Source organism: Phyllopteryx taeniolatus, chromosome 9 (genome assembly GCF_024500385.1).
Source record: "Phyllopteryx taeniolatus isolate TA_2022b chromosome 9, UOR_Ptae_1.2, whole genome shotgun sequence".
Taxonomy (NCBI): domain Eukaryota; kingdom Metazoa; phylum Chordata; class Actinopteri; order Syngnathiformes; family Syngnathidae; genus Phyllopteryx; species Phyllopteryx taeniolatus.
The window spans coordinates 27,680,685-27,704,807 of record NC_084510.1 but is presented as its reverse complement, the minus strand read 5'-3'; the positions used below and the strand labels follow the sequence as shown (position 1 = coordinate 27,704,807).

The window sequence follows — 24,123 nt, the reverse complement described above, 5'->3', positions numbered from 1 at the left end:
TAGACTAAAAAATGACTAAAAAAAAAAGTTTTATCAGGTGAAAATTGCTAAACTAGTCAATTAATATTAATAGTAATCATTAAATTAAGGTTCAAAATGCAGTGAATGTGTCATTTTATGAGTTACAAAATGAAATAAAATACTGTAGGAAATTTAAGTGGTACAAGATGTCACATTGATCTATTTGTAATGAAACACATCAAACTCGTCAATTAACTGCTTAATTTAAAAAATGGAGCAATTCCATTTATTTTGAAATGCAATAGTCATTTTATGAGGTACAAAATGCAGTTGTCGGGGGCAAACGTCACTAATTGACTTCTCATTGGCTGTCAAGTCGCACCTGTCTGGCTTGCGCGAAAAAGAGTAGCACGTCTTTCCATTCTGCCCTCCGGGTCGATCGCTTAACTTTTGACCTCAGCTTACCTTTGAGGCGCCCATGGTCTCACGGATGATGCCTACAATTTACGAGGTTTTATTTTAAACTCATTCGTGTGCTTGTAAAAGAAAGAATAGTCTGCATGGGTGCAGCCTATAAAAAGCATCATGACTTCATACCGTTGGAGTATATATCAGTTGAGACTGTTCTAGGCAGGGGCAAGCAGGGTAGTGCCCCAATCGAGCCTACAGATGGCACCGTGGGTTAAAATAAGATGGAGCAAATTAGTCCATTTATTAGGTACACAATACACCGAACCAGTCTAGTTACAAAATGAAGGAAATCTTGTCATTTTATTAAGTACAAAATGCAGCTATCAAACAGTCGGTTGATTTGTTTCAAAATGTTTGAAATTCTATTTGTAACACATCAGCTTATTAAGTACGTAATGCAGCAAACTTGTCAATTTATTAGGTGCACAAAATGCAACTAACAAGACAGTATTTGTGTGTTAGTAATAGTATTAGTAAATTAATTAGGCCCCAAATGTAGCAAATTAGTTGATTTATTATGTACAAAATGTTTCTCAATAGTTGATTCTGTACAAAATGGAGTAAACTGGTTGATTAAAAAAAAAAAGCGCCAAATGCAGCAGTCCAGTCAATTAATGAGGTAGAAAAATGCAACAAAAGTAGCCCATTTATTCAGTCCAACATCCAACAAGTGAGTTAAAAGTGGAGCAGACATCAAAAGAAAACCTGATTGGCACTTGTTTAAAAAAGAGCAAGGCTGCAAAAATAATAATAATAATAATTAATAATGATGATGATTTGTCATTAGAGCCTTTCAGTTCTCACAAGTTAAAGAAACACACAGACGCAAATGATGTCATTGTGACACTTTTATTCACGCATGCACTTGATTTCACAGACAATCATGAAGATGATTTATTATATTTATCAAGTAAGGCAACTTATGAGGAAACATTAGGGTGTTGTTACTTCCTCAGGCCTCGTTTGCTCCTGCTGCCCTTTGAACTGACAAACAAAAGTAAAAAAATAAATAAATCAAAAGTGAATGCGGACATTCATTGTTGTCTGTTGTTAGCAGTTAGCGGCTAACAGTCCGCTGTTGCTTTGGGGGACACATTTTTACGCCACTACTCATTCTGCCTAGCAACAAGTGACCTTGAAAGTGTGTGAAGCTAGCTATCTAATGTTTATGGAAACATTCTTTAGTTATGTGATTAGTCATACGTGAGTAACTGTGTACATTGACAGTTAACGGTTGTTAGCAGTTAGCGGCTAACAACCCCCTATTGTTTTTATCAAAGATTCTTTATAAATAACATTGACACAATGGGCTAAATAATCTGTTCATCAGTGTTTTGAAACTCTCATTTTTATGCACCTTCCAGTTCCGCCTAGCAACAAGTGAAGCAACCTGGCAGGATAAAATTATAGCTATCTAACGTTTTAATTCTATAGTTTATGATTGTATTCCTACGGGAGCAAATGCATACATTCACTGCTGACTGGCTGTCGTTTTCAGCGGAAAATGTTGTTTGTATGCAACAATGACACATAAAGTTAAGTAGCAACGTATGATCCTCAGTTTTTTTGGTGCGCATATTTTTATGTCCCTACCAATTCTGCCTAGCAACAAGTGACTGGGCAGGGGAAACTGCTAGCTGGCTAACATTTTATTCATTAATTTGTAATTGTTTTCATACAGGAGTAAGTGAGCAGAATACATCCACTGTTGACTGAAATTAGCAGTTAGCGGCTAATGACTCGCTGTTGTTTTTAGCGACCACTCTTGTTCATATCCAACAATGACTCAACGAGCTAAATAGGCAGCGTATCAGTAGTCCGAGGGGGTGTCCGGCGTGATTTGGATGGCGTCGGGGTCACCAAATGATCGTGTTGCACTTAAGACCTTTCAGCTGTTGTACCTCCCCGCCCCCACCCCTAACCCCCACGCTCCCCTTGGGACCCTCTACACATGTGTTTGTCGCAGTCTCACTTGAGGCACCTTTTTGTCCTACTTAAGCCCCCACGTAGCCCACTTAGCTGGCAGGCAGCTGACCCTTGCAGCTGCTAAGGGGCCCGCCGCCTTGTTAAAACCCTCTCACTGTTTATTTGCACATGAGATTATCTATTGATCTGAGCATCTGTCATCGTTGATTGATTATTTCTTTTGAAAGTAGGAATAGTGATTGTACTCACATTTTCTGATGGTCACTGACGCGGTTCCTCAGCACAGTCACCTGCATGTGTGCAGTTATACGTTAAGTCACGTCACTATACAACAATGTGTCGATTTATCAGGCACGAAATCCTGCAAATTGACCAGTTTATAGTACAAACTGCTTGTCAGTTTATTAGGTACAAAAGCCAACATACAGTGTAATCCTCTTTGTTGTATGTTTAGTTTGACAGTAAACCTAAACTGGAAGTGGCATGATTCATCTTGAAGAATTATTATTATTATTTTTTATTTTTTTGGTGATACCTTTTGAGCTAAGTTCCCTGCCACCAAACAGTGCTCGTATCTCAAGTTGCAGTCACATTGTGGTACATTGTTCACTGGGTACAAAATGTAGCAATCTAGTCAATGTTTTAGGTCCAAAATATGGTAAGTTAGTCAGTTTATTAGGCACAAAATATTGTGTTGTAATATATCGTAATGCTTCAGTATGATTGAGTCACCTCGTATTTCTGCTTCATGTATTTGTACTGAAGGTCAAACTTCTCCGCTTCCAGCTGCCGCATCCAATCCATCAACTCTTTGGCCTTTTCCCTGCATAGAGTAGACACATACATAGACAGAAGGTTAAAGTGATAGATTGATTGATTGATTGCCAGATCTCTACCTGACTTTGTCCTCCCTCAGGTGATCAATGTTTAACTCCTTGCGGCGGTCGTTGAGAATCTTCCTCTTCTTTTCTCGCTCGGTTTGTCGCTTTGTTCCCGTCTGCGTCTGCCCGACCCACAGCCAAAGTATTAGGAACACCTAATATAGATGAAGAACCATAATAATACGGGATAATAATATCGGGTTACTTTATAGCCGGTGAAGCTCAGGTTGCTCAGGATCAACTTCTTCCTGGCGTCGTCGTCGGCTTTCTTCTTGGCCTCTTCCTCCTCCTTCCTCGCTTTCTCCTCCTGGAAAAAAAATACGGAATATGAAATATGACAAGTTTCACAATCAGAAGCTACGTTTTTATGTTGCTTTGATTTCAACGTCAAATAGCAATCATAAATAATAAACATAGAGCGTCACTTGGGAGTCAACTGATAGCCGATTTTCAATTTTTAGTTCTGAGCAAGAAACCTCTGTAATAATAATATTACAATAAATGTTGTAGTCAGTTCGTTAGATGCAAAATGCAAGAAACTAGTCAGTTTATTGTCACACATTAGTCAATTTGTTTGGTACTAAATGAAACACATTTGTTAATAAAAAAGGTGCAAACAAGTCCATTTATTAGTTACAAAATGTTGCTAACTAGTCCAATGAGTGCAAAGTACAATAAATGACTCACTTAAAACTCCTTCACTGCCAGCCTTCTCAGTTAACATGGATATTTAACATCTAAAGCCGTCAATGGCAGTGAATGTGTTTTAATTAGGTACAAAATACAGGAAAGTAATGATTTTTTATTTTAAAAAAGTAGCAAACAAGCCGTTTCATTAGGTACAAAATCAAGCAAACTGGTCAGTTTATATTGGGTAATAAAATGCTGGAGATTAGTAGATTTATTAGGTACAAAATTCAGAAAATGAGTCGATATATTGGTTTAAAATGAAACAAAGTATTTATTAGGTAATTTCAAAATGTTGCAACCGGTCCGTTATTCTTCTCTTGTTTATCAACATTGATATTTATTTATTTATAATTGTTTTTTTTGCATATGACTGCTTGGAGTTTTTTTCCCAAACCAAACCCCATTGAGAAAAATGTGCTTATGTCGTAAACCGAGACGCGGACCACTAAGGACTGGACTTACGGCCATTTTCGTCTGTCGTTCTTTTTCCCTCTCCGCTCTGATCTTCATCTGGTCGGCTCTATCGGACCGGCGCTTCTCCTAATAAAGTCGCAAAGCAGAGAAATGGAAGGGGGTCGCCGGTTGATGATGTCATCCGGAGGTGACGGGGGAACCTCACTATGCGGTCGGTGAGGCTGAGGAGCTCCTCTTCCTCCTTCTTGCGCTTCTCAAAGTGATCCTCGATCAGAGTCTGGAGCTCCGTCAGGTCTTTCTCCATTCGCTTGCGGTGGATGTCCTGAAAGATGATGTGCACGCATGACCGGTCAGCCAATCAATCAGTCAATCAATCAATCAATCAATCATCATGACAGAAATAATAACTTCAACTCACGTCAAAGTCCACTTTTTCTCCATCTGGGATTTTGGGGGCAGCCAAACAGGGAACAAAACCAGGCCTGATCAGGAATTGTAATAATAAAAAAAAATATTTAATATATATGATAGGAATAACAATGTCATAATGATAATAAATGTGTTTATAGTACTATGCATATAATAATAATAATAATAATACAACAATGATGATTTTAAAATATATATTAAATATGAATGCTATCTTATGTAAAAAATAATAAAAATAAAAATAAATCACATACATATAATGATATAAATTCTAATGGAAAAATATTATATAATGATGTATATTAATATATATAAAATCAAAAACATTTTCAACAATTATAACTACAAATAATATAAAACATTCTAAATTATAATAAAGAATAATGCATTGTATACCGGTATAATAATAATAATAATGTAAAATTATGAATTATAATAACACATTATGAATGAAACATCATCTCTTACTTTTTCTTCCTGGCGTCTTTTACGTGTAAAAAAAAAAAAAGATGCCAAAAATATTTTAATAAGATATGATTCATTTTTATTGCTATATGTGATATAGTCAGTGCTGTGTACCTTCTTCATTTTCCTCGCTGTCATCTATTGCAAGGCACAAAAACACTCCAGTTAAAAAGAGTCAAAAGTTTGGAGACACTTTCTCATGCTTTTGAATGACGTCTCCACTCGTCCAATCAACAGCGAATACTGGACTGTTCGGCTGGGATTTGTGTTTTGCCATGTGTCCGCTGCATGCGCCACAAGCATGGATCTGCCAGATGGCTTGGAAATGTTGCTAGTCACCTTTTTTAGTCAATAGAACGGAAAATTTGCTACATTTGTTACTTGTCACTTTTTCTTATTCAATTGAAGGGTTGGAAAACGTTGCTTGATCTGTCGCTAGCCACTTTTGGGGAAAATAGTCATTTGACGGTTCAGAAAAATTATTTATTACAATTATTTGCACGAGACAGAACTGCCTTCCCAAAAACGAGTCATTTCAGCCTCAGTGTTACAAGTGGACGCTAAGTGATGTGAATCTTTACTTATTTGTGTATTTTGAGTAATTTAAGTCAATAAAAACATTTTAAACAATTCATCAAGGGAGATTGACAAATGGCAAACTAACAAACATAATATTGGATGTCATCGGGACTTGCAGGGGTACCTTATGAAGTGCCCTGTCTGTCATTTGTGGACAACAGTAGCTTTGAAGTGTACGCGTTTCAGTTTTTCCAGTTCATCGAGTGGAAAGACAGCAGTTCAAAAAAAAAAAAAAAAAAAAAAGCGAGTTGAGTGACATGAAAGAGAAAACGAGGCAGCTGCCAGCCATGATGGAGTGAAAATGTGTGTGTGTGTGCATGCACGTGCGTGTGCGTCATTAAAAATAACTCAGCCGTCAGCTTTGCACAAATAGATGGAGAGGGCGCATTTGCACAAGGCATTTATTTGTTTTTATTTGATGTACTTTCTGTTTTTTTTCCAATTTAAAAGTTGAGCATTCGCCCAATTCCAGTGAAGTTGGGACGTAAAATGTAAATAAAAAAACACAATGATTTTCAAATCCTTTTCAATCTCTATTCAATTGAGTACACGACAAAGACAAGATAATGTTCAAACTGATGAATGTTAGTTTTTTTTTTTTTTTTTTTTTTTTTAATGCAAATATCCACCCATTTTGGATTTGATGCCTGCAACACTGAAAAAAGAAATACGGATGCAACACTTTAGTTTTTGCTCCTATTTTTTTCATGAGCTGAGCGTAGAGATGTAGAAAAGTAAAACTCCACATTTTGGAGCGGCCTTTTATTGTGGGCAGCCTAAGGCACACCTGTGCAATAATCAGGCTGTCTAATCAGCATCTTGAGTTGCCACACCTGTGACGTGGGTGGATTATCTCGGCAAAGGAGAGGTGCTTTAAAAAAAAAAAAAAAAAAGTATTCCATTATTTTTTTATTACTATTTTTAAAAGCATACCATGTCATCAATGATCTTTCTAAGAAGACTACCCCTGCCCTTAAGGGTTTTTCTTGAGTCTGACAAGTTTTTTGACGACGACACAGAATTGTTGTGCGCGCGCACACACTGCTAACGACAGGCGTGACGTTGTGTGTGTTACAAGCAACAAAAGCTGCAGAAGTGAACTATACTTCCATCTACTTCCTCCTCATCTGCAAGCTCCTCCTCCTCTCCTGTGCAAAGCACGACGCGTTAGCTGCAAACACGAATATTTCGTGACGATAACCACAGAGCAGGAATTGGAAGCCCGCGCAACGGCGATCAGTGCAACGCAAAAACACACAAAGTGGATTTCTCTGCATTTTAATCATTTGCAATGGCTTACTTCTTTTGACGGGTGTATGTGACCATCAACATTAAAACATTTTAAAACTAAAAGACGTAAAAAAACCACTCATTAAGAAAACTCGATTAATATTATAAACATACAATACGATATTTGCCAAAATATTGTCATTAATATTACTTTATAAAATGCAAAACAATACCTTATTGTTGTATTTTTAGTCTTATTTTTTTACACATCAATTTGGCTATTATTTACTTTTACACTTTTTAATTATTTTGATTGCTGTATGTCTTTAATATGCTGAAAATGGAAAGTTAATTAATACATTTAAAATGTGTAATATCATTCATTATTATTATTATTATTGTTATTTTAATCCTTTTTTTTATTTATTAGGTGTTTTGGATGTAGTTAAAATAAAATAATTTAATAATACAGTACATAATATGAATAATGATGTAATATAGAATATCATCCATTAAATTGAGCATTCTAAATTTTAACTTTAAACTTGTTTTTTTTAATTGTTTTGAAATGTAATTAAAGCCGAAAACTATTAAATTCTTTTCAAATCAAATGATATAAAATCCTAATTTTATATATCATAGCATCCATTAAAACATCTTTCAAATGAGTTACTTTAGCTTGAAATGTTCCACTTGTAAGATATTCAAGAATTCAAATGTTACTTTTAAAACGTTTTAAAGACCGCGTTATCGCAACGGGATGCCGTACTTCCAACCAGGCTTGAGTACAACCTGGTCTAGTCAGTGGCCAATCGTAGGGCACTTTACAGACAAACAACCATGCACTCTCACATTCACACCGACAGCCAATTTAGAGTCTTCAATAAACCTAGCGTGCTTGTTTTTGGAAGCCGCAGAAACTTGTAATGATTCTCAAAGTGTAGTACTTGTACTGGGAGTGGTACTCTGGCTCCCTCTAGTGGAACATGAAAGAATCACTGAATTAAAATGTTTCAACTGTGCATAGTTTTACATTGGCTTGAACTTTATTTTTTTATTCAATCCAGTACAATTGTTAAGTGCAGGACAACTTTTGTTAACTTTTTTGTTGTTGTTGTACTTTGAGATAGTACTACTTGATGTAACCGGTTTTGGGAACCACTGCAGCGGGGGATAAAGGTCAACGCGGTGGACAGGCGCAGCTGCCTGGACAGTGGCAGCGGGACAAAAATACAAAAAGAGCACCGGGAAGCCGGCGGATTAGCACGTAAAGCAGCAAATCAAGTGGCAGGAAAAACACCAGCAGCTGATTGGAGGGGCTGCACAGCAAACAAGCGCAGATCAGTGAGCTTCGAAAACAAGGAACCGCGCGTGTATTTGTGGAAGTTGGAAATGTGACTTCATGGGTGCTTACAAGCCCGAAATCGACAATACATAACGTTATATTGTCACCTTACTGTTAAGACGAGGAGTGAATTTTTTGCACTTGTATGACAGGTAAAAATGTGTATCACTAACATTTTTTCCCCGATTTTTTTTATTGATGATACACAATATGAACTATATTATTTTTTATTGCATTGCAGTTAAGAATATGTATTTTATATTTATTTAATACAATATTAATTTTACCGTTTTATTCAGTGTAGATGTTTTTATACATCACCTATAAAATGTGTCATTATTATTATAATGAGTGGTTATCCAATTTTTTACACTTCTATGACAGTTAAGAATGTTGATCAACATTGATTATTTACTGTAGTATAATAATTATTAAAAACACTGGCTTGGTTCAAATATAAATATAATATTTAAATAATTTAAAGTTTAATACGATAAATGGATTATTTAGTCATTTACTATGTTTTTTTCTGTTTTATTCAGTGATATTGATGATAATTTAAATCATACAAAGATATTATTGTTATCATCACTGAGTGGTGAGCTCATTTTTGCAAATGTTTTTTTTCAATTATTTGAGCTAAAATTTAAAATTCTTGAAATAATTGAAATTGAAATAATATGAGGTAATAATTAAAAATAAATCAAATACATGCATATTGATATGAAACAAAAATAAATTGGTATCATTTCATAACTTTACTCTTGAATGACATTTAAGAATGACCATTTTTACCCTTTTATTTGGTGTTGATTTTTTCATATTATTAGTGGTTAACTTATTTTTACCTTTTTTGAAAAATATATGTAGCTTAATTGAAATACATAATTAGAAATATAATGTCATAAAATAATAATTCAATGTAAAATTTCATTAAAAAATGATTCAATATATCATATAATAACCCATTTTAAACATTAAATCCATAAAAGCATACATTTTAATCTATAAAAATTGCATATACACATCATAACACATATGATCATTATTGTAAGTCTAATAGCATAATTGGCCAAGTTATTTTTAACTTACTGTCACAATATCAACAAACAAAATACAAACATGCTTGCTAGAAAATGGTGTGTTTTCTGTTTGTTTTGAATTTTTTTCTTTGTGTGTTTATCTTTTCATGGTTTTCTGAAAATATTTCAAAAACGACTTAAGCAATTATGCTGTCAGGCTTCCGAAATGCATCATTTTGCATTTATTATGTGATGCATGCATCAATAGACTTACGGTTTTCCCTGCAAGAAAACACACACACACACACACACCAAAATGCATTAGTCGTCTCCATCATGTCATCTGACCGCCATCTTATCATATACTCACTCGTACGCCTCCTCGCCGTCCGACATGTTGCAAAACAAAGCACCTGCACTTTGAAAAACAAAACCCAAAAAGTTATTTTGTGCTTCAAAAAAAAAAAAAATAAATAAATACAACTGCAGACTCACCGGGACCAGAAGCTCCTTGGAGATGTGGAGGAGTGGGAAACGCACCACGCTGTCCCCTGACCCGGGCCCGGGTAAGCTTTTAAACCGGGCCTCGGATCACATGACGGCACAATGGCGGTGGGCACATACCTGCAAACAGATGGCGGCGGGTATTAAAATGTACATTCTCACTGGACGTGCTTTGACTATTTTTACACGGCAAAAAACCTGGACGCGGACCCTGTAAGAGGGTAAGGGTGGGCTTAGTGAGATGTGTAAACACCACTCCCGGCCTGCTCCTTTGATTTGCAAGAAGACTTTTATTGTGGCCTTCGCCGCTTCTGAACGAGTGCCATGGTTGTGTAACCGCCACCAAAAGTGGAGCCATGATGCAATTGTGAGCACCCACCCCACTCCATCCCACACCACCCGCTGGACCATCTTCAACCTTTGCTCAACACGGAAACACAGCCTGGAAAAAAAAAAATGCATTTTCTGGCCTTCAATCACAAGAAGGGCGCTGATGCCGACTGGGGGGGGGGGGGGGGTGAAGTCCGATTGGCAGCACCAGAGGTCGGTGCGGATGGCGTATGTACTTGTTGCTGTTTTTTTGGGTTTTTTTTACACCTTTTACAGCGGATGAAAAAGTCGACACACCCCTGTTCAAATGTCAGGTTTTGTGATATATATATAAAAAAATGACACCAAGATAAATCATTTCAAAACTTTTTCCACCTATTACCTGTAAAAATATATATATATTTTTAATCTTTTCGGGAGGAGAAGTAAAAATAGATAACTGAAATAATGTGGTTGCACAAGTGTGCACACCCTCTTATAACTGGGGATGTGGCTGTGTTCAGAATTTAACCGATCACATTCAAACTCATGTTTATGGGAGTTAGCACACACCTGCATCCATTTATAGTGCCTCTGGTCACCACTAAATAAAGTTCAGAATTTGTAGTAGGCTATTTCTTATTTTTGCTTTCAAGCAGAAACTTTAACATTTCTTTTTTTTCCAATTATTTCAATTACCCCCCCCCCCCCCCCCCCACCCCTAAAACCTAGGTCACATTAATGGTGGGAAAGGTTTTGAAATGATTTATCACGGTCTCATTTTTTTTTTTAACAACAAAAACCCCCTTGCATTTCAACAGGGGTGTGTTGACTTTTTACATCTACTTTATCTATCTCTCTCTCTCTCTCTCTCTCTCTCTCTCTCTCTATCTCTCTCTCTCTCTCTAGTCAATCCACCTATCTATCCAAAGATTCTCCTGCATTTATTTACATTGACTGTGAGTTGACATCTCCACCATGTGGTCAAAGTGAAAACTGACAGACTCCTGGCTTGAGCAAAAGTGCCCCCCCCCCCCCCCCCACCCCAAAAAATAAAAAAGCATTTTGCTCACAGCCACTCGTGGGAATGTTTGCATGCCATCCTGAGATTGCTCCAATCTCAATTGCTCTCGCCACATGAACTCGCATCCAGGCTGGACCGTGAAAAATAAAAATCTGCGGGCAATTGCATTATAATTACACTGACAATAAATTATTAAACCCCGAAAATTCTTGACTAAGCAATGATAAACTGCCAATTAGCAATTTTGGGGGGTTGGTTCCCCCCCCCCCCCCCCCAAAAAAAAAAACAAAGAAAAGTACAAAAATTGAAAATAAAATCTCGGGTGCCCACTGTAATTCTACTTTTTGTCATTATCTGTTGATAAGAGCCCAGTGATAACTTACGTTATCTTAACTCCACTCGCAGCCCCTGAAGCCAGTTCCACTTAGCAATATGGAATTTGGTAGACGTCTCAAGGCTCCCAGCCTGAAATTGCGCTAGAAGTCATTCTATATTTTGGTTTAAATCAGCAATTTGATGGTTGCTTTGACCTACAGATTTTGTCTGACTGCTACCAAATTTGAACCACGTGCACCAGTCAGACGGGCAACGCTGTAATGTGAATAACCAGAGTGTGGATGGAGCACGGCAGTGAAGTTTGGTGACTTACCATGAAGCGCAAAACACATATTCAGTTTGTGCTGTGTGTTTATTGCAGGGACACAGAAAAGAGAACACACTAAATGAAGTGGGAGACAAAAAAAAAAAAAAAATGCTCAGCTTGTGAGTCGCCTTCTGCTGAACTGAAATGAAGCGAGATGGTTTATTCCGTGAGCCGTGTCTTCTACTGCGCGGGGCCCTTTGCGGCGTCAAACATCTTCTTGCGGCCCTCCATGCCCGACATGGCCTCCACGTTCTTCCTCCAGTCGCTCACCTCCGCCGTCTTCTCCTGAACAAGAAGAAGACAGAGTCAGCCTGGGAAGTTTTTCGACTCTGCGTTCCACTTGCTGCACAACTGACCTTCTCCGTGTCTTCCTTCTTGACCGACTTGAGGTTGGCTCGCAGGTCCAGGGACACTTTGTGCTTGGAGCCCAGCAACGAGCGCAGGATGGCGTCGGCCGAGACTCTCACCCGCCGAAGGTTGGGTCTCTTGAACTTCCCTCGTAGGTCCAGAACCTTGATGTTCAGGTCTTTGATCTAAAGCACACAGCAGAAGAAGCGTTTACCATCGTTATCACTTTCGACGTCGCCGGTGCCGCTTTGACCTCTCGGGTGTTGTGCGTGACTTTGGCCTCGATGTCGTAGCGTTCCTCATCCACCACGTTGATTTTGGAGTGGAGTTCTTCACAAAGGTTCTACATAGACATGAACAAGAACATCACTGCCTGGATTCACCCAGACTTTAGTTCAGCCCAAGTGCGTAGTAGTCATCTTTTGAAGTCGCAGTGCTACATTAAGAGCAGAATGGTAGCACTATTTTATATTAAATACAGAGCAGCGAACACACAATCACATTCACAACGATTGACAATGAACCAAACATTTTTGGAATATGGGAGGAAGTACAAGCAGAAAAGTTTGACGAATCAGTCGTGAAATTCTCATTGGGTCTACGCTGAAATTCAGCCCCCAAAGCCAGTTCCACAGAGCATCGTGGACTTTGGAAGACAGTTCTATCATGAGTAGATGGACAAAAAAGTCTCAAGAAGTCACACCTCAAAAGACACAGAAAGTCTTCCATTTAGGTCGGAAGCGCGCATTTCACGATTCCACATTTGATTTTGGACGCATTTCCAGGGTTCCTTCCAAATGGAACTTGGAAATGGAAGTTCCATGACTTGTCATAAAACTCCAAGACAGTTTCTCTGAGCCAGGTGCAATTTGGTAGACACCTCTATGACGAGCAGAGGTAGAAAACAGTCTCAAGAACCTATGCTGCAAAATCATTTTTATTTTGGCCATTTCCAAACTCCTCCTCGAGATCTTGTGTTTCTCTTTGAATAGAGCAAGTCAACGGGAAAAACGACATTTTAACATACAAACTCATCAAAAGTCCAAGCGGAGTCACGCACCTGCAGCTCCTCCAAGCTCATTGAGTTGATATTTAACGCGGGTGTTTTTTCCTCCAGGTACTTCTCCTTCTGCTCCTCCTTCTCCGCCAGCTCCTGCTCGAGATCCTCTTTGGCCTTGGCCACCATCAAGCTCTGCAGCACGACAACAACAACGACAGCAACACAAAATGCATGATTTCCGTCACGTTTGCACGCACGCATACGATCGAAACCTCACCTTCAGCATGAGCTTGCGAGAAGCTGAGATTTTCGATTTCCTCTGCAGGAAACAATAAGTGTTACAAGTGAGTCAGTGTGCTTGGAGATACATGAACGCGGTGTTGAAAGTCTCACCTCAGGCCTTGTAATGGAAGCATTGGAAACAAACGGCGGCATTAGTGTCATCACAGTGATTGTGTTTCCTAATCACGCGCTAACAATAAACACAGATGAGAGACGACCAACACAACACTTACACTTTCTCAGGCATCTTGGCTATCTGAGTTGACCCTGAAAGACAAAAATAACACCTTTTGGCGGCCCCCAAAGGATCTTAATACACTTTCCACTCCAGAAACATTCCACCGCATTGGCGACTGTCCGGCCTTTCCCGGAATGGAACTGTGCCCCTCGGCGGGTGTTTATTGAATTACTCATGAGTGGATCTTATTGTACGTGCGATACATTTCATTGTTATTATTCTTTTTTTAATGCGTATGCTTAGCCCGCATTAGGATGTGTTAGTTGTAAAAAGGCCAGCTGCGTAATATCAAGCTGTCAACTGACCCACCATCGCTTGTACACACCCTGTTCGTCGTGCACGTTGCATTCTTGCCTCAGCCAAAAACAGCCAAGCGATGGCAGACATGACAGAACAACATGGCGGCAATTACGGACAATACAAAACTATAGTCATTCTTCTGCAAAGTGTTTTATTCCAAATAACTCCAAACAATCACACAGACAGACGATGACATATAACTCAATGTTAGTGGTTGCCATCATCATAGACTCAATTATAAGTCCGTCTATACAATCCCAAACTCCATCGTCATAATGAAATCTGACGAAAACGAGCAAAATCTCCTTAACATTCTTCATAAAAGGTCCTGTTAAACTGATCAAATGTCGCGTAAATGATTATTTCAAGCACAAAAGTGTTGTTGTTAAGCCTTTACGTACCTCGGTGGGAAGATGAAGTGAGACAGAAAGTGATGCGAGGGAGAAGAGCAGAGGGGATATTTATCCCTCGCCCCCCGCCTTTGTCCCTCCTCTCTCGCTGGACTGGAATACGCCAACGCACACGCACGCACGCACGCGCACGCACGCACACGCACGCACATACAAGCGCGTCCATCGGCCTCATCAAGTGGTTTACTTATACTTGAAATTTGAATTTAAAAAAATAAAAATAAAAATGGCTTCAACTTCACCTCGAGTGTTTCAGGTTGAGGAGTTATGGTAAAACAACTCCATATGAAATGCACAAAATATTATTATTACAATATCATAATATAATAGCACTTTAGCATAACGCTTCTGTGAATACTTCCTCTGTGAAGGAAGCGCCCAAAGGTTTTGGTACAGTATTTATAATAATAATAATAATAATAATTGAAAGGTGCAATATACTTTTTATCAAAACAAATATATATTTTTTAAAGTTACGATTAAAAAACACCAATTTTGGGCCAACTTGTTAGCAGCAAGACAATGTGACAAACGTCGTACAATTTTGAGTTCCGACCAAAATGTTCCAGCTAGCCTCACGAGCGGCGGCGGCAAAAAGCCGCGCTAGTTGTTTTTTTTTTGTTTTTTTTGCTTGTTTTGCGACGCTGCAAGAGAAACATGTGACAATAAAATGGAAATAAACGCGTAAATATCTGCATTCCAGCTGCTTTTGTTTCTGTGAGTGGTTTGCCCGAACGGATTGATGAGCGGCCGTCAACGTAACGAGCCCCCTTTGATTAGCGCAAAGGCCGCAGACAGCGCTAAGCTCGGGCTTTAAAGGAGGAATGTCGTTTCCAGCCTACAGCAGAGGCTGTCCAACTATACAGACAAATTGTGATGGTGTGCGCACACGTGTATGTGTTGCACATCTCGGAACGTGCCATCCCAAAAAGCCTTTATTTGAATCAATGCTAAATAGGGTTGAAACTAACGATTGTTTTATTTAAACGATAAATCTGTCGATGACTTTCCAATGAATTGACAAAGCTGATTTAAAAAAAAAAAAAAAACATTGGTTAATTTCCAACCCTTGATTCAAAAACGGGACATTTTTTTTCAAACTGACAGTGCAGAAATGCACACGCATAAATGGATTGATTAAGCTCTCAGTGTAAATAATAACTAATAATAAACACTATTCTTCTCTCATATGAAATATGGAAAAATAAAATGTAAGTTGACAATATAGCTAATTTTAAATTTAAATTTAAAAATAAATACATACGGGGGGTCCTGTGGGGGGTGCTTCGGGAGTATGGGGTACCAAACCCCCTGATACGGGCTGTTCGGTCCCTGTACGACCGGAGTCAGAGTTTGCTCCGCATATCCGGCAGTAAGTCGGACTCGTTCCCGGTGAGGGTTGGACTCCGGCAAGGCTGTCCTTTGTCACCGATTCTGGACTTTTATGGACGAGTGAGGGAAGAACGGAACGGGTGGATCGGTGCAGGGTCTGCAGTGACGCGGACTTTGTATCGATGGTAAAGAAGGAGCTAAGCCGAAAAGGCGAAGCTCTCAATTTACCGCTCGTTCTACGTTCCAACCCTCACCTATGGTCACGAGCTGTGGGTCGTGACCGAAAGAACAAGATCCCGGATACAAGCGGGCGAAATGAGATTCCTCCGTAGGGTGTCCGGGTGCTCCCTTAAGAGATAGGGTGAGAAGCTCGGTCATCCGGGAGGAGCTCAGAGTAGAGCCGCTGCTCCTCCACATCGAGAGGAGCCAGATGAGGTGGCTGGGGCATCTGATTCGGACGCCTCCCTGGTGAGGTGTTCCGGGCACGTCCCACCGGGAGGAGACCCCGGGGACAACCCAGGATACGCTGGAGAGACTACGTCCTTCGGCTGGCCTGGGAACGCCTCGGGATCCTCCAGGAAGAGCTGGATGAAGTGGCTGGGGAGAGGGAAGTCTGGGCGTCCCTGCTAAAGCTACTGCCCCCGCGACCCGACCCGGATAAGCGATAGAAAACGGATGGATGGATGGATGGATGGGTTATAGTATAAAAAAGAAAATAAATCATAGTTTATACAAATGCAATATTATTTCATAAATAAGTAATTGTAATAAACACATGAATATAACACACATTTAAAACCCCCTTTAACATTATATAATTATTACATTAGTTTTTTTCAAAATAAATAATTCACTATCATCCTTCATTGTTGTATCATTTATATAATTTCCTTTATATTTAATTTGAATACATTTTCAATAATGTCATGACATTTGTTGTGCCATATGCAGCAGTGAGGTGTGTTGCACATTACTGTCACAACATTTGACATTGATATTGTGGAGGGGTCCCTAATAAAGTGTCTCATAGCTCTACTCAATAGTAGCATACATACTGTATATATTTACAGTACATATATGCATTGTATATATAGTATATATGACAGGCAGCATGATAAACGGCAGTCATGCAACAGCTTTATACGAAAAAATTGTTTTGCCATTCATGTTATAATCACGTTTGTATTACTACAAATGATCATATTAAACATTTACTGTTTAAATATGTTCAATGTACTTTTCCAATTCCTACTTCTTCCATTCTAATTTCTTCCACAAAAGGAGCAATCGACATAAAACACACACACACACACACACACACACAAACGTTTCCATCTGAAATACGGTTGTAAAACATAAGTGACAGTGACGCTGATGCTGGATATTTATTTTTCATGTCACCAAGATAACATTTGGCATGCAAGGCACAAAAAAGCGGTCGCAACGTCACCATCTATAAAGTACAAATATGATTTTATGTGGCTGCTGACCTCTTTATGTTTGCTTTTTTTCTGCTCGCACACATGCTGGCAGTGAAGATCAGTGCGTGTAATGGAAATGGAAATATAATAGCATCTTTGCAAAAATCCCTATACTGTATGTTATTCTTGGATAATTGGTTGGCACTGGTCCATTTCTAAAAAAGTAATAGGACCACTTAAAGCAAAATAAATTATATTACGAGAATAAAGAAAGGCGTAAAGTTGGGAAAATCATAAAGGCAAATCTACTTTTTCGGGGAAAAAATGTAATCTTACGAGAAAAAAAGGCATAACATTATGACTATAATACCGATGTTAGGATGTTACAAAGTGACAATTGTGTTGACCTATTTTGTGATTAAAATCTTTTTGAAAAAAATCCTTTTTTTGTCAAAAATTTTTTTTTTCTTTCTTACAATACTGACCTTTTACTTGTTTATATCACGGGCATTTTGTTGTAATATTACAACTTTTTTTGTCAAAAAATGATGTCTTCCTCTCACAATATTATGACTTTTGTCATTAATGTTGTGACTTTAAAAATAGTTTCTTTTAATATTATGGTTCCCAAAAGACCATTACGTTTTCGTGCGAAGTGACCATTTTTCTCATTATGACTTTTGCCAAATTAGGATTTCTTTTTTCCTCTTATGAATAAAACTTTTATTCCCTCGAAAAATTCTTGCAACATTAGAGCTTTTATTTTCCTATAAATTTGAATATATTTTCAAATATTTTCGTTTCTGTAAAGTGTGGCCTCAATACTCCACTTAACAACCACTTTAAGTTGTGTGTGTTTTTTTGGGGGGGATGAATTTAAAAGGTTTAACAACAACAACAACATCAAAAAACATTAGCATGACTTCATTATTTGCCTGAAAATTTGAAAACTTTGAAAACTTTTAAAGCTTTTTTGACTGGCAACTGTCGGTGAACGTTGCTTTGTTTTCCGTGTAGCTGTAGCTGGAGTAGCGTGACAAAATGGAGGTGGCTTGAAGCTTGGGATTTCACTGGGAATGAGCCAGAGCTCCTGCACCCTGACCAAAACCGAATCCCTTGGGGCCGAAGTTCTTGCCGTAGCAACCTGCGAATGCAAGAAGGAGCGCTTTAAATCCTTAATTCACACATTCAAGTTTACGTTAAACTATGTTCCCCGCCGGTCTTGCTGAATTTTCTCTCGGTCTTTTACGATATCCGTGACGGGCAACGGGAGGGGTCGGTACCCGGACCCGGCTCCAGAGTCGGCGTCAGTATAGGGGGGATCCATATTGCCGCTCAATAAGTGTTTGACAATATAATTTTTCTGTCACCAACAAATTCATATGAGTTTTTTTTTTTAAGCGTCTGGGCTTGCGACCATTCCGTTTTGTCAACAGTGGCCAATGAGACTGTAGTGCAAACCTAGCCCAAGTAGCGCTAGCGCACCTTTACAGAAGATCTCGCCATCTCTGTCTGCCACAGTGGTGGACTCCAGTCCTTTGCCGCAGTTAGCGCAACGGAAGCAACCTTTGTGCCACGACTGAGCAAATAAAAGAGATTCAGTAAAATTTTTCAACAACAAATACTAATTGACGTCATAAAAGATGAGAGAGCTTCCTCACGTTGCCGCCGCCGATAACCTTCTCCGCCGCGTACACCGTTTTGTCACAGCGTGGACAAACATCGGCGTCGCCAGCTTTCTTGGCGAACTTGGAGGCGTTGGGGTTATTGGTAGGATGGTGCGGAGCTTCTCTGTCGAGAAAATATTACGAGGATTGTCAAAAAAAAAAGACTTTCATTTGGCAGTTTTTTCTCCTAATATTACAACTTAATTATCTTGAAATCACACTATTCTTGGAATATTGCAATTTAATTGCTGCTAAAATTACAATGTGGTTTTCTTGTTCTTACACTGGAGGCTTAATTCCAAGCCCCTCTCCTGCATCCACGCTGAGGGTCCCCGCTCCCCCGCCGTAGCCGTAGCCTTTTGGCCCGTACTTCTTCCCGTAGCACGACTTGCAGTAGATCTCGTCCACGTGCACGGCCACCGTTGTGCTGTCCAGGTTCTTCTTGCAAACCACTTCCAATGAGAGGGAAGTGAAAACGTCTTTCTAAGGCTGTGTGTACACTGCAGGTCCAAGTGACGAATACCAATTTAATGAATATATCTGCGACACAGCAATCAATCGGTATGCACAAAAGTTTACACACCCCTGTTCAAATGCCAGGTTTTGATAATATAAAAGACGAGGCCAAGATAAAGCATTACAAAACGTTATCGACCATTACTGTGACCTAGAACATAACAATTTAATTGTAATTGAACAAAAATATATATTTTATTGAGGGTAAGTAAAATTAAACAACAGAGACATTGTGATTGCATAAGTGTGCACACCCTCTTTTAAATGGGGATGTGGCTGTGTTCTGAATTAATCAATCACATTCAAATTAAATATTCAATGGGAATCAGTACACAACTGCCACCATTTAAAGGGCACTGATTCACCCCAAATAAAGTTCAGATGTTCTAGTCGACTTTTTAACCAATCGGTGTACAATACTTTGGTGATGTCAAGCTCGCACTGATGTCATCGAGATGCACCTGTGTACAGTATACCCGCGATATGAAGTTATGAAGTGACACTTTATATTAATACAGGTAAATGTTTCACGAATAAATGCATTTGCATTTCTCACGTCATAAGACTTTCCCCTCTACATTATGATTGTTTTTTTCCTCATAAACGTATGACTTTTTCTCTAGTAACATTACATTTTCTCGCAACAAAACCTTTTCTCTCGTAGTATTACGACTTTCTTGTAACAACAACTTTTTCTTTCACAAAACTACACAGCTTTTTTTTCACCGAACCTTATGACTTTTCTTCTTTTAACTTTACGACGTTTTTCTTGCAATAATGTTTGCCTCTCATAACTCTTCGACTTTCTCTTTCAAAATTATGATTTACTTCTTCCTCATAACTTTTCCCCCTCACAACATACAACCGTTCCCTCATAAAAAAAAAAAATTCCCGTAACTCCTGCCCCCACCCCAACAGCCTTTCAAGCTTTTGGGCTTGAAAGATCGGGGCTTAATTTTCAAGATAAAACTATTTTCTTATCTGTTCAGAGCGGCCCTTAAACTTCAATGAATAATAACTCAATAACTCAATGACATCAAGCTTTGCATTGACAAGGTCAATCCCATCTATGAGTTCAAAGTCCAATTGGCAGATATCTGATAAATATAGTTTTTTTTTAATCATCATTTGGAAGAGGGCTGATTCCAATTTGAAGATAACTTGATTCCATGCGGTTTTTTTTTGTTTTTTTTGTCTCTTCAGCTGCCTTGACAAAGATCCCAATTGGGCCACAATATGAATTGTGATGCATGCAGTGTAAATCCAGGCCAAACCACTGCAACCGGCGCTTGACATTTAAAAAAAAAAAAAAAAAAAAAAAAAAACCATCTGTGTGTCATAGATAAACACTCTGCTCGAGGGCGAGCGTGCGCACCTTCCTCTTCCATAAAAGGACAACTTTGTCACATGTTTCCAACACGTCCATATAAGGACTGCGACGTGTCAACACAAACATTTGCTTCCCAAAATCCTCCACATTCCACACCGAGACTTTGCAAGAGATGGACTTACTGCACAGGAAGCAGGATTTATGCCAGCTCTTCCCTTCGCACTGCACTTCCTCTGCGAAGTAGACCGTCTTCTGGCAGCAGCCGCACTTGTTCCCTCCCCCGAAAGGCATCCTGCGTAAATGCGGGTTAAACCACCCATTACACGTCTCAGTAAAACTTTACCTCGAAAAGGAAACGATACAGTTTTGGGCTGGGGAAGAGCTGAACACAGATGGAACACGCTCAAAAGTTCGTCCTGGCGGAATAGTCAGTAATCGACGTGATCGCCCTTTGTAAACAGGACATTCCTTGCCAGTAAAATCAGATCAAGTTCAAGTTTTACTGACTTCAAAGATTATTTTAAAAGAAATGTAGAATTAAAAACCATACGTTTTTTTTTCCCAAAAGGCTGCTAATTTATCTTCCAACTCGGGCCTCCATACCATACAAGCTTGAATAAACATGATAACTTGGCTTTTAAGATTTAAAAAAAAACAAAACAAAACAAAAAAGGAGAGAAGTTTAGGATCAATCCTACCTGCTTGTATGAAGCCTCTTGGTTGGTTCACGTCTACTAAAGATGTCCACTAGCTGTGATGAAGAGCAAAGTGCGAAAGGATAACAGCACACTCAGCTGCTCAGTGGGAGGAGTTAGAGGAGTGTGCGTATGTGTGTGTGTAAGTGTTTTATGTTAGAATTTGTTGTCATTTCTTTATTTATTTTTTTCCCCCCCAAAAGGCCACATCATGGAATGGAATGAAACGCAAGATGATGATGTCACCTCAAAGCACTTGCAATTTCTCAGGGGCACGGGTTGTGTTATTCTTGACAAATTGTGATATTTGTGTGCGTTCGTCATCATAATTCCAACTGGACACGCGTGTCTCGTACGTGCGTAACAAAACAACAACATCAACCATCGATCATTGTGCCTCACACGGGGTATTGTTAGCATTTTTCTGTAGGGCTGACCACGCCCCATGTAACATTTAAAGGAGACATGCTCTGCTTTTTTTCACAATTTAAACCACTTGCCATGTGTCTTATTAATAATGTGCGTGTGACAAGCTTAAATTAAAAATAAAATAAAAAAATCCAAAAAATCAAATAAAATAATCCCACAAAGATCACGTATTGTGGTGCGCACCTGATTTCCTGAATTTCATTACCATGACGACCCGGGGGGGAGCCTGGCATTTTTACGACAAATGACTTTGCGTCTCCTCGAGTCCGAAGTGTGACAAAAAGCGAGGACCCCTAAAGACAACAAAAGCATTTTAACTCTTGGAGGCAGCAGTTCATACGCTCCACTGTGTGTATGTGGCACAAACACTTTTGAGATTTGCTCTCAAAAGCTTTTTTTTTTCTCTAAACATTTTGACTTTTGTGGGGTAACGTAATGATTGTTTTTCTTCTAACATTCTGACTTTTTTTCGCGTAATATTACAAGGTTTTCTCTCGTAACACTAGTTCTCTCTTGAGGTTGGGATGTTTCACTTCCTAACATTACGACTTTTCTCCTAACATGGCGTTCTCTTTAATGTCAGCACAAAGTTTTCTCCCAAAAAATTCCTTTTTTGTTTCATAACAACATTTTGACTTTTTCTTAAAGAAAAAAAAATAACAGTATAGTTCTCGTGACATTATTATTTTTCTTCTCGTAACATTACGACTTTTCCTGTGAACATTATGACTTTCTCTCGAGTACCGTTTTTCTTTTTTCTTGACGCAATTACAATATTTCTTTTAACGTTTTGATTTTTCTTGTTGTAACATTATTACTTTTCCCTCTTGTAAATTAAGGACATTTTTTTCTTGGAACCCTATAACTTTTTTCCTCACAAAATTACCCTTCGTGTCACAAAAGTGTGATTTTCCTCTTTTGCAATATGACTTTCTCGTCACGTGACAAAGTTTTCTCTCGTAACTTTACGACTTTCTCTCTCATACCAAGGACATTTTTCTTCTGTTTTGATATTTTCTTAAAAAAAAAAACTAGATTTCTCCATAATATTATGATTTTTCTTGTCGTAGTATTAGTTAACGACTTTTCTCTCTCATAACATTTTTCCTCCATCTTGTAACATTCTGACTTTCTCTCGAAAAATTACTACATTTACTCTCAAAATATTATTATATTTTCTTTGCGGAACCATGTAACCTGGTGGTCAGGACTCCGACCGTCACTCGAAAGTGGCTCTGGATCTTAGCCCATTTTAGCTGAAGTTTGGTGCAGGGCAGTTATTATGGAAATGAATCCCACTGCTGACACATTTAGAATTAGATTGATGTGGTTGTGTCATTTTATATCCACACTTGTATGTGACATTTCCCCTTATTTTGCAGTTCCAGCTTCCACACTTCTGGCAAGACTTGCTACAAGATGTGTCTTTGCTCCCTCTCGCTTCAAGCATCACGCGAAGAGACCACGGGCGAGTCAAGACGTCTATTTATAGCCAGCCTTTCGGACACCCTCGCTTCGGCGCCGCGTGGACTCGTCCGTGCACATGTGCGTCGCCTTGAAAGCAGGAGCGAGAGAGGAAGAGGAGTGACAGGCGCTTGGCGGATTTATCCGGAGGAAGAGGAAGACGATGGGAGGCGAGGTGCGAGGATGCGGCGTTCAGCACTTTCTCTCCTGCTCGGGACTTGACTGCAGGACAAGACAGGACACGACGAGGGAGCAAGGGGTGAGTTGTTAGCGTGACTGCTTTGCATTTTTTTTAAAAATAAAAAAATTATGCATTTGCATAGGTAACGCTCAACAATTCTGCCTTTTACAAAGACAATAATACTTAGTTTATTTGCAGCGGTGTCGAATTACACATTTCAAGGCTTTTTGGTGCACGTAAACATAAACAACAGCCACTTTAACATCTTTTCACGATCCCTAATTAAGTGGTTGATGCTCAAATTACGACTACTATTACAGTATTATTTGTAGTGTCTACAGCGCTTGCCCTCATTAGGGTCGCAGGTACTAGCTCAGCTGACTTTGGGCAAGAGGCGGGGGCACGCCCCGGAATGGTCGCCAGACAATCGCAGAGCACAGATAGAGAAGGAAAAAAAAACCTAAACATTCACAGCTACAGACAATTGAGAGTCTTCAAGAAGCTAACTTGCATGTTTTTGGAAGGCGGGAGGAAGGCGGAGGGCCTGGACTCTTAACAATTTACTTTTATTCATATTATGTGGGGGTTTGCATTTTTTTTTTGCATTTATTTTCATT

The 24,123-nt window shown here is 39.0% G+C and overlaps 3 protein-coding genes and 1 long non-coding RNA gene across 5 annotated transcripts; all 4 read right to left on the bottom strand.

The window, feature by feature from the left end:
• Nucleotides 1-1,265: 1,265 nt before the first annotated feature.
• LOC133483092 (troponin T, cardiac muscle isoforms-like) lies at nucleotides 1,266-5,766 on the bottom strand. Its single transcript, XM_061783703.1, has 10 exons — nucleotides 5,352-5,766; nucleotides 5,241-5,256; nucleotides 4,762-4,825; nucleotides 4,549-4,665; nucleotides 4,392-4,469; nucleotides 3,445-3,546; nucleotides 3,255-3,361; nucleotides 3,091-3,181; nucleotides 2,608-2,648; nucleotides 1,266-1,416 (listed from the first exon to the last, which is right to left on the bottom strand). The coding sequence occupies exons 4-10, from the start codon at nucleotides 4,645-4,647 to the stop codon at nucleotides 1,377-1,379; spliced, it is 558 nt and encodes a 185-aa protein (XP_061639687.1). The 5' UTR covers nucleotides 4,648-4,665; nucleotides 4,762-4,825; nucleotides 5,241-5,256; nucleotides 5,352-5,766; the 3' UTR covers nucleotides 1,266-1,376.
• Nucleotides 5,767-7,484: 1,718 nt separating this feature from the next.
• LOC133483093 (uncharacterized) lies at nucleotides 7,485-10,331 on the bottom strand. Its single transcript, XR_009790012.1, has 4 exons — nucleotides 10,128-10,331; nucleotides 9,909-10,037; nucleotides 9,784-9,831; nucleotides 7,485-9,695 (listed from the first exon to the last, which is right to left on the bottom strand). It is a non-coding gene; the product is annotated as an uncharacterized LOC133483093 (long non-coding RNA).
• A 1,588-nt stretch (nucleotides 10,332-11,919) lies between these two features.
• Nucleotides 11,920-14,757, bottom strand: LOC133483090 (troponin I, slow skeletal muscle-like). Of its 2 annotated transcripts, XM_061783700.1 has the most exons (7): nucleotides 14,463-14,595; nucleotides 13,635-13,790; nucleotides 13,519-13,560; nucleotides 13,302-13,433; nucleotides 12,495-12,584; nucleotides 12,250-12,426; nucleotides 11,920-12,178 (listed from the first exon to the last, which is right to left on the bottom strand). In XM_061783700.1, the coding sequence occupies exons 2-7, from the start codon at nucleotides 13,683-13,685 to the stop codon at nucleotides 12,074-12,076; spliced, it is 597 nt and encodes a 198-aa protein (XP_061639684.1). In that variant the 5' UTR covers nucleotides 13,686-13,790; nucleotides 14,463-14,595; the 3' UTR covers nucleotides 11,920-12,073. The 2 variants fall into 2 exon arrangements, with proteins under 2 accessions (XP_061639684.1, XP_061639685.1); XM_061783701.1 differs by lacking the exon at nucleotides 12,495-12,584 and having other exon boundaries at nucleotides 14,463-14,757.
• A 2,417-nt stretch (nucleotides 14,758-17,174) lies between these two features.
• LOC133483091 (cysteine and glycine-rich protein 1-like) lies at nucleotides 17,175-21,586 on the bottom strand. The gene is made up of 6 exons (XM_061783702.1): nucleotides 21,436-21,586; nucleotides 20,920-21,029; nucleotides 19,175-19,343; nucleotides 18,886-19,015; nucleotides 18,710-18,803; nucleotides 17,175-18,368 (listed from the first exon to the last, which is right to left on the bottom strand). Exons 2-6 carry the CDS (start codon nucleotides 21,026-21,028, stop codon nucleotides 18,292-18,294), a joined length of 579 nt encoding a protein of 192 aa, XP_061639686.1. The 5' UTR covers nucleotide 21,029; nucleotides 21,436-21,586; the 3' UTR covers nucleotides 17,175-18,291.
• Between the last annotated feature and the right edge of the window lie 2,537 nt (nucleotides 21,587-24,123).